General features: G+C 41.0%; 1 protein-coding gene and 1 long non-coding RNA gene across 2 annotated transcripts; one reads left to right on the top strand and one right to left on the bottom strand.

Annotated features, from left to right (window-relative positions):
* Positions 1–339: 339 nt before the first annotated feature.
* On the bottom strand, positions 340–9666 carry LOC145489838 (tryptophanase-like). Its single transcript, XM_081468897.1, has 3 exons — positions 7977–9666; positions 4417–5775; positions 340–2545 (listed from the first exon to the last, which is right to left on the bottom strand). Exons 2-3 carry the CDS (start codon positions 5748–5750, stop codon positions 2311–2313), a joined length of 1569 nt encoding a protein of 522 aa, XP_081325023.1. The 5' UTR covers positions 5751–5775; positions 7977–9666; the 3' UTR covers positions 340–2310.
* Positions 5974–7983, top strand: LOC145489848 (uncharacterized). Its single transcript, XR_014049633.1, has 2 exons — positions 5974–6748; positions 7316–7983. It is a non-coding gene; the product is annotated as an uncharacterized LOC145489848 (long non-coding RNA).
* Positions 9667–10346: the final 680 nt, after the last annotated feature.

Below are 10346 nucleotides of genomic sequence, written 5' to 3'. Positions count from 1 at the left end.
GCTTTATCAAACTTTTTAAGTAGTATTTACGCGAACTACGATTGGTTTGCAAACCAAATAGAATTTGTCTCTCTTTAGCACAGGCTTTTCGCTTCTATATATACCGTTACCTAGAAAGTTCCCGCGAGGTTAGAGTGGAAAAAAGGCACTCCCATAGAAGTTTCGGGGGATTCTGGCCGCAAATTTGATAGAACCCCTAACTGGTTGCACAATTATGTTTTTTTGTGGGTGTGTATTGAAGACTGCTGACCAAGCAAAGACCCTACGACCCGAGCCCTGCGATGTGTCCAAAATGTTGCAACTGCAAACACTTGAAATGGAAGAGCCAAAACGGTATCAAAACAGGATGTTTGATCCCTAAAAGGTTCCACAAGCGTCCTTGTTTCTGTGATATAGAGAGTTGAACTCTGAGGTACATATATACCGGATCAGTTTCACACTTTCGACATCTTCGTCAAAGCAAATCGTTCTTTACAGTTCAGTCTATAGAGAGGCCCCATTAGGGGCTTGAGGACCCGAGCATCCCACATCCCGTTATTTTCATTATTTTTTTAAATTTTTTTTGGCCTAAATATCCCTAAATATTCATTAAAGATGATTTCCAGTCCCTATTGCGCACTGTCGAGAATTTGTTTACGTTTTTTTGTTTTGTTTCACGTATGACGTCACAAAATGTGAACATTTCGCAACTACTTACATGAAGTAAATTCAAAGTTTCTAACTTAATATCCCATTTTATCCTGGTTTTATCTGATCTAAATATCCCATATTCCATTATTTTTCCCCTAACATCCCGTCTCCCGTCCATTTTTTACCTTAACATTCCGTATCCCGAAGTCCCTAATAGGGCCTCTATAGAATTATCATCCTTCCCAAAGGTTGATGGTTAATTGACATTTCTTGGTAATAGCTTATTCATGGTTCGCTTCCAAATCCAAGTTAAAACAAATCAAATGGAACAATTTTCTTCATTTATAAAAATCATCTTTAAAAATATATTATTTCTAATGTCTTTAATTCTTCTTGGTGTCCTGGCCTTTTCCTTGCATGTTAGCTGCACGAGGATTGCGCTTTTCAGCGTATCATTTTGATCAGTTATGTATGCTACCAAAGCCTGATTTAACCCTTAGGTAGGATGACGCACGTTTAAATAAATCAAAAACGTGCATCGCGTCAGCTCAAAAGTAACGCATTCTCTTACCAAGAACTGACCACCTGTCCTTTTTAGCCGGCGGGGCACTGGCACGAGATAAAGGTGGCTCTGGAGACCCATAATAGGATTGGTTAGATTCTTAGACTAATATTAAAGCTGGTTTCCTTCCTGACAGTATCGCTGCTTGATATATGACTGAAAACGTTTGATCACAGGCTCACAGAACCTTCAGGTACCGTAAAATCCTGGGCTTAGAAAACTTCATAGGGGGTTTTGGGTGGGCTTCTATCTGGGGGCGCATATAAGCGGAATACAAAAAATGTTTCACAACGACGGGATAAAACGTATGTGAGAAACGAATTAAAGCTAACATGCCATTACATTTAGAGCTATTACCCTATTACCCTATAACTTTCGATTAAAAATCTTGATGTTCGTAAAGAAAACGCAAAAGGAACGCAGGGGGTCTTATATCCGGAATAATATCTTTGTTAACAAATACAAGGGCTTATATCCGGGGGGGGCTTGTGACCAGGGGGGGCTTTAACGTGGGATTTTACGGTAGTTTAAAACCGGTTTTCGAGGAGTATTTTTTTTTAGTAAAGTTCAATAAAGGCAATCACACTTCCGGCCAAAATTTTAATTCTTCTTAAAATTCCGTTTATCGAAATGGTAGGAAGGTGCTGTAATAAAACAGTTTTGATTAGAGACCAACCATTTGATAAGTTCGGCAAAGAAACCAGCGTTGAATTAGTGAAAATCTCAGTCCAAAAATGAAGCCAATCAACTTGATGTGTCTCCAGAGTAACCTTTTCCTCGTGCCAAAGCCTTGGCAGCTAACAGCTCGTGCCAAGGCCTTTTCGGCTAACAGGGACAGGGGGACCCTGGGGAAGAGAATGAAGAGTAACCATTTTCATGACTGCTAGCAAAAGTTATTCACAGTCAAAACATCGATCTCATCTTTCTCTTTGTTTCCTTTCGCAGCGGTTATTCTTTTCCTCAGAACTGTTGCTAACAGAACTATTCAAATAACAGCAACGGAGACGACACTTTATCTGGCACGGTTTTCTTTTGGACTTTAACCGAGCTTATACACAACAACGTAAGAAAAAGATGACAGCCTAGGACTCTTTTGTAATTGATTCCTCTTAAATTAATTAACTAAATTGCATTGCAGAGTTTTTTCTACTGCGTAACACCTGACCGCTGGATACCTTTACAGCTGACGGATGGCGTTCTCGATTCGCTTCCTCCACGGAAGGCCTTGACGGGGTAGGAATGGGCTCCAGATGAGCAGTGAAGTGACGTAGCATGGCCGGTTCCCACGTGATTTGATAACCACAAACTTTTGACCGGTTCTTGTACAAATGCGCACAGACTTCCGCAACGTACCTAAAAATAGTATACAATAATTATTTTTAATTTTGACTGGAATAGATGTACCAAATTTTGGTCAGAGATTGAGGGGCGAAAGTAATGAAGAGATTACTTTGGTTTTGGTTTAGGTTTTGGCTTTGCCACGGTTTGAGATTGGCTGAGTAGTCTAGTTGGTAAGTAGAGCGGTTTTAAGTTAAGTGTGGTAAAACCAATACCAAACTAATCACTCTAGCCAATCACAAAGGACATAGAAAATACAGTGAACCAATCAAAGCTCGAAGTAATTATATGTAGCTAATGCAAAGCGCGGGAAAACGTGTGTGAGCGAGTTACCATTGATTTTGGTTTTACTTCTGATTAGATGAAAAAGTGGCGCGAGTTTTTTAAGCCAATCGTGTAGCGCAGTAAAGGACGGTGCCTACTAACTACAAAGGTTTTTGCGCCAGGTTAGGACCACGCGGGAAAAGTAGATCTTTGCAAGGGCTATTGGAATCCACAAAGAAAAAAGGGGGTAGCCACACTTTTTTTCGAGATAATTAGCCTTGAATCTCAACAAAAATGCTGACATTAGCATTTTCTGAAAAAAAGATGGAAAGGATATTTCTTCACAGATTTCCTTTGAATTCGCCTTTACAAACAGAAAAGCAAACACGTTTATCAAGATCTTAAACCTGCATGGTAAATGGTAACATAAAAACCATTTTTGGTTTGTTTTTAATAACAAAATCGTTGCAACAGCGCTTTTAGCGTCTCTGACAGCCTTCCTCTGGTTCAGCCAAAATACAGTCTAAATACCTTTTGCTCACAACCGGAAACTAATCACGTGTTGAACAGGCTTGCCACTTCCATTTCATAACATAAAATGTGGGGGTAACCACGCGTTTTTTAAAGTTATTGATCTTTTTTGAAAACTTTTACGGTGCCCGCTACATTTTTTCCTGTCACCTCCCCTGTAAGTAAAACATTTGCGTTTTTCGCACTTGTTTTGTGCGCGCACTACGCCATCTGCAGGTACATGTTTACAGTTGGATTTCAGTGTAATTTTCGACAGATTACAGATAGGTTTTCAGCTGGAAGACGTTAACATTTAGTGGTTTGCGATATGCTGCTATCTTGGTGTTCCTGGTCACGGTAGAAAAAATTTTGCTTTCTAAACTATTACTTTTCGACACTCAGATGAAAACCGCTCTAATTGGTTTGGTTTTGGTTTTACGACACTCAATTGAAGTTAAATTAAATCTTAGAATAAAATACATATAGTCGAACCCGAGGCCTTGGCACTATCGAAAGACTAGCAACCAGAAACAGTGGGTATTTTTTTAGAATATATGCTGATTTTCAAAACAGTTACTGGAAATTAACCATTTCATATATGCCCTGTGGAATAGATTGCGCTGCAGTTTTAGAGTTTGCTTTATGATACACAAAAGAACGTCCCACAAAAAAGAAAACCTTTTCGGTCAATCACCTATCCGCCAGTCTGAAAGCACAGTCGAGCAATTTTTAACGTCTAATTCGATTACGTGGTTTACAACTGTATATTGCGTTGTTTTATATCTATTTCATAGTGAATAACTTGCTACATTTATCGATTACTAGTGTTACGTTGCATCCCAATTGTTAAAATAAGATCCCCCAAAACACACAAACTGAAATCGTCAATCCATAAAATTAAACCCCCGCAAAAACTATTTTGTACCACGCCAAAGAAAATACAGTGGAAACACAATAAATGCGACACACGCGTGGCGCACGATATAAAGGTTGGGTGTAATACCATCGAATATACAACGGCTTTCCTGTATTCTGATTGGCCGTATTTTCTATGGCATGGTATAAATCACAGTATGTTGAGAGCAGATTACTCAGTGTTCACTGCAACTAACCTCATGTGAGATTCAGTGTAGGTACGACGAGGAATAGCCAAGCGAAACAACTCCTCATGTTCCTCTTCTTCAGATTCAAACACCTCATCATTCTCAACAGTATCATCTTCGTTTTCTGCATTTTCTCCCTCAGAGGAGGTCCCCACGCCATTTCCGGGCCTTCCTAACATCACCCCACCAACTTCCGCCCCTCGAATGCCACCCTCGACATAAAGAGCGCAGCCGAGAGCCCACGCGGGAAACTTTTCCCGGGGTATGTGAGGAAGCATCGCGCCAGCGTCGATGTACACCGCGTGACCGCCGGGTGGCGTGACAATTGGGACTTGGTTCTGCACGAGTAAGTCCGCCAAAAATTTGACGAATCCGACTTGATACCTTAAGTACTCCTCTTCTACGACCTCGTTCAATCCGACGGCGATCGCTTCAAGATCCCTCCCGGCAAGCCCGCCATAAGTTGTAAACCCCTCGGTGATCAAGAGTTCCTTGCGGCATTTCGCGGCGAGTTCGCCGTCGTTCATTGCCAAAAATCCCCCGATGTTAGCCAGCCCGTCTTTTTTAGCTGACATGGTGCAGCCGTCACCGTAGGAGAAAATTTCTCGCGCAATCTCTTTAGGCGTGCGATTGGCGTATCCCTCTTCTTTGATCTTGATGAACCAGGCGTTTTCAGCAAAACGGCAAGCATCGAAGAAAAGTGGAATTCCATGAGCTCGGCAGAGTTTTGAAACCGCTTTGATGTTCTCCATGCTCACGGGCTCGCCTCCCACCATGTTATTTGTTATGGTGATCATGACCAGCGGAATCCTGGCTCGACAAGTGGACAGTTTTTCCTCAAGCTTCTCGACATTCATGTTCCCTTTAAATGGAACATCTTTACTTGGCTCCATTGCTTCAGGTGTCAAAAAATTGATTGCCTTGCCTCCTTGCGCTTCAATGTTGGCCAAAGTGGTGGCAAAATGGGCGTTGTTAGGCACCATATCTCCTTCTGCCACAGAGCACCGGAAAAGAATGCGCTCAGCGGCGCGACCCTGGTGTGTAGGGATCACGTGACGGTATCCAAAGATCTCCTTGACAACTTGCTCAAACTTCCGGTAACTCGGGGAGCCTGCATACGATTCGTCCCCAAGCATGACGGCGGCCCATTGTTGCGAACTCATCGCCCCAGTCCCCGAATCTGTTAGCAGGTCAATCATGATGTTCTCCGAGTCCAAGAGGTACAAGTTGTAGTTGGCTTGTTTCAGGCACTTGATTCTCTCGTCTCGCGTTGTTTGTTTGATTTTCTCCACAGATTTGATCCTGAACGGCTCGTAAAACGTCGTAAATTTGTGCTCTTGCATGATGCTGAAGGATGCTTTCTTCAAACTGAAACAAAATAAATAATAAACTGCTTAAATTGTGTGTATAACTGCGATGATCAATCACGTCTTAATGAAAATAAATAAAATTACATACAGTCAAACCTCCCGGAAGCGACCACCCAAAATGTCAAGCTTAGGTGGTCGCTTAGGAGAGATGGTCGCTTACGAGAGCTTAGACCATTTTGGCACAAAATTTTGCCTCATTAGCATATGGTAACTGCAGAGACTTACCATATGTTTTAAACGTTTTAATTCACATGAAAAGTCAATTTCAAGAAAAACATTTGATACTTTCCATTGCGAAATTTCCGTCTCCTGTACTTTCTAGGAATGCGATAATGTTACAACACTTTAAATCCAATTTCCACTCTATTATCTGTCAAGGGGTCGCTTACAGGACGTTAAAAACAAAAGACCATTTCAAACTTTTAGTTCTGAAAGTGGTCGCAGTCGCTTACGAGAGGGGTCGCTTACAAGAGGTTCCAAATATAGTGATTTGACTTGAAAACTTTTGTTATTTTGGAAAACTGGTCGCTGAGGAGAGGTGGTCGCTTACGAGAGGTGGTCGCAACCGGAGGTTGGACTGTATGGATCGATCTTCACTGATATTGAAATGTCAGTGCTTTGTGACTACAGTGCCAGCCTGTTAGGTTTTCAATGATTCCAAACTAGCTTTCGAAAACCTCACAAAATTAAGTCGTGACGTCACTGTTAACGATAGAGTCCAGGCTACCCTTCCACGCCAGAGAACGCTTAGGGTCCAAGTTGAAATGTTCTCAGTCTTAGAGAAAAGAGACTATGATCACAGTTTCTTGTTAGAGCTAAGACTGACGAAGTTGAAGAATGGATTGTGGCACCGAACCGAGGCTTGAGCGTAATGTTAGTTAATGTTCTTTACGACAGGCATTTCCCTCACTCTACTGGTTGAACATGCGCAGAAAAGATGGCGTGAACTTTGTCGGTCCAGAATGCAAGAGGTAATAAATAATTATGTTATTTGGCTCCTATTTTGACCATTCAGTGACACGTACTCTATAACTCGGTAGTTTTGTATTTGGTCTATCTTGTTTACATTGTCTCGTGTAATTTCATGAAAGATTTTTTGAACTGTTTCCTTTTTGAATACTGAACGAGGTAAAGCTTCGCGCCTCAACGAGGGTAGAGTGGGTGAAGCGAGGGTAGGGTGGGTGAAACGAACACTAGTACAAGAGGTAAACAGGTTTATTTCGTCAAAAGCTTCATAATATAGCTGATTAATACTGCTTTTTATCTATAGATATTTGGTTTTTTACTGCTTTTACTAGACTCCATTTAAGAAGAGGTATGCAAACAAACAAACAAAAAACAAGAAACTCAACTCAAACCCTGGACTGAAACCAAACAAAACAAATTTTAAAAAAAATTTCACAGTGAGTTGGTCATTTTGGGGTTAAGCATTTGAAGTATTTGCTGGAGGTCAAGAATTATTACCGAATCTGCTTATACAGCTTATCGAATGGCATCCTTTTATCAGAAAATCTTTTTCTTTTGCATTTTACCTGCAGAATTCTCAGAACGAAAGCTAAACAAGAGTCATTTCAAAAGAACGGAAGTGCTTCAAACGGAAGTAGACCTATCCCAGTTGGGATCCAATTAGAGACAATGGCATACCATGCATTTATGTCTTTATAATGATTGTCATTTGTGAGGGTTAAAGCAAACAATGGCTCTTGTTGCCGATGAAAAGCACACCGCCGCTGTTTTTTCAACTTTCACTTACCGGTAGCTTTTACGACATTGCGCAATAATTACTGGATAGTTTCGAACGTTATTGTTTAAAAAACATGACACTGGCAAGTTCTTTGTCTCTCTTCAAAGAGTGATCCACTGTTGAAATATTGGGAAGGTTTACAAACCGGGACCGAAGAAGATGTCTACTTCATCGAACTCCCGGGATTCAACTCTATATGTTGTCTTTCTGAACTGATTTTTGCGTCTTCATAGAAACCCTTCATAGTTACAGTATTACGTCATCTATATGTCAAATTGGAAGGAGCAGTAAAGCTTATAATGTTTCAGCTGCATTGATAGAATGGTGTTTATATAAAAAGGACAAACAAGCAAATACAACAGTATATATGAACGTAAAAGGCATATACCGTGTTTCGGGGGGTCGTCGATCTCAGCGGAGGACAATCAAAATTATGATATTAGAAGTTTTCCTACCTTAGTACAAGCTACAACGCTAGCTTTACCTTCAATGACCTGGCTAGTTTCTTTCCAAACCGGAATCTCTTTCACAATACCGCTTGTCTGTAAATTGAGCGCGCATTGAGTGTATTTATAAATATCACATGTGGCTCACATGACGAAAACCAGTCTTCTGGGAATACCCTTCATTCATCATACTGTTGCCATTACGTCGACAGAGTCACGCACGAGTAGTACGAGTAACCACAGGGTGAAATTTCAGGGGTAGTTGTGACTCGCTTTCCCTGAGGGATACTCCTTTATATGGGCTATATTTGGGTGTGTGGGACCCCAAAGGATACGGTTAATCTTTTGAGCTTTTTTTAGTCAGAAAAAGGGCCTAGATTTTGATGTTTTTCACTCTAGCCTGGCATTGGGTGTGTTGTCTACAAGGAACTATTTTTTCCGCGTCAACATTGGCAAATTTGTAGCCCTTCTCAAATGTTACGCTAATGAAAGCCAGTTCTGGTTAGCAGCGGTCTTGCACAAGAGCAGCGTTGTAGTTTTAAAGTTCTAAAATTGGGTATTAATTTTTTTGCTCAGGTCTCAAATAGGGTACGTGCTTCAAGGTTTGGGCCGCACACCGTGGTCCAACAAAACTTTGGGAAGTACTCTCTCCCCCCTGAACGAAGTATGATTTTCTTTACCCCGAAAAATTCCTCTACTAAGCCTTTGTCCAGGAGGCTTTTTTAGTAACCTTATTTTCGATTCAAAAGTATATGGGTTCCCTTACCTGCAAAAGTCTGGCGCTCGTTGAGCGAGGGGAGAATCGCGGGAAAGGCTGACTACGTTTTTATTATCTACACGAGCATAAACTATCTTCCGAGCATAACTTTCTTAAGACCCTCTTAGCAAAGCTGGCTGGCATTAATAGCTATATTTAAATATATTTATCAGGAACATAACTTGTCCAAGCGCCCGACGATCGGTAATGACGAGAGCAAGGAGTCCATTAGTTTGTGGACTCCACTCCTGCAAGAGAGCAGTCCTTGGCTGGCACCTAACGTACGACGCAGGCAAACAAGGTCATATGAAAAGAAGAGCGATTCGTCGTCGCTGTGTTTTCACGTTGAGTCTTCAACCAAGAGCCTGAACACACAGTGATCCAACAGACAATGCTCCTTACCTCATACTCAAGGCAAAAACAGGCAGAGGCGTGAAGAGGGTTTGCAAAAGCCCATACCCTCGCACCCCGTATCCTACCGCGTAACGAGGTTCCCAATAGGTCCTAATAGGGAGTTAAGAAACCAGGACGCGACACCGACGACAACGTCGATTGAAAATGATATTATATTTTATAATTACCTACGAATCTCGCGATACTCTAAAGTCATTTTCCATCACGATATTGAATCTCGGACAGGGCGAAACATTTGAAATAAAAATTAAAAAATTAGCCTTCGCGGTTCACATTCTCTGGACAACGAAGAATTTGGTCATTTCACCAGGTTGTTGTTTTGTAGAGGACGGTAAAGAAATGTACCAAGAATTATAACGCACGGGCACAGCCATTGTTCATCATTAAACCTTTTGTTTAGCGACGTTCCCGTTGCCGTTGCCGTTACCGTCGTGGTTTTCGTAAACTCCCTATTAATAAACTCTACCTAGAGTAAATTTGCCAGCCGCAAAGTAACGGAATCCCCAATATTTGATACGCCCAACAATTTGCACCGCCCTGCTGTTTTATTCTTGTGTAGCTCCTTATTGTGAGAAGAGAAAAACTTCGGAAGTGTCTTTGCTAAAACTCGACATTAACACTCCTATACTAATACTTACACTATAAGTATTCTGGAGTATCAAGCCATTAGTACAAGCAGGTCTACTTCACTACGAAATCTTTGTACAATTTTGTGTATCATTTTGAGTATTATTAGTATTTTTTTCACTTCTTTCCAGCAATGATCAGCCACCAACACCATGTATTTTTCAAGAGGACACATATTACTTCACTTAAAGGACGTTCGCGCGGAAACTTTCCAGTCGATAGATTTTTTTTTGAATTTTTACTGCAGTCAGTCAAAAATTGGGGGTCACCAACTTCGGGTCAGACGGAGATAAAGCTTGTGGAGAACTTCCCTGATTTTGAAAAATTGTTGCATGTAATTCAGCATGGTCTATAGGGGTTTATACTTAAAAATATCGAAGGTGAGTCAACTGAGGGAAACTATCTTACTCATATTTTGTAGAAGTGGGTCTGTTTCGTAAATAATTCCAAACGATGCCAACGTTTCCACAAAACTTAACCCTTCAAGAGAAATTTGAAACCGCCGCACAGATAAACGAAGAGCTAAAAATAACGGAATTCGATGGAGCATTTTGCAAAAAATTCAAACGTCTAATCCATAG

This window comes from Orbicella franksi, chromosome 6 (assembly GCF_964199315.1).
Source record: "Orbicella franksi chromosome 6, jaOrbFran1.1, whole genome shotgun sequence".
In the NCBI taxonomy this organism is placed as follows: Eukaryota; Metazoa; Cnidaria; class Anthozoa; order Scleractinia; family Merulinidae; genus Orbicella; species Orbicella franksi.
Note: the sequence above shows the minus strand (reverse complement) of the source record. Positions and strands in the feature narration are given on the sequence as shown.

Bases quoted from the DNA above. Each gene is read 5' to 3' on its own strand.
- LOC145489838 (XM_081468897.1), bottom strand. From the start codon at position 5,750: ATGCAAGAGCACAAATTTACGACGTTTTACGAGCCGTTCAGGATCAAA. The intron at 2,546-4,416 runs GTTAGTTGCAGT...TACTATTTTTAG, and splicing joins TACACTGAATCTCACATGAG to GTACGTTGCGGAAGTCTGTG.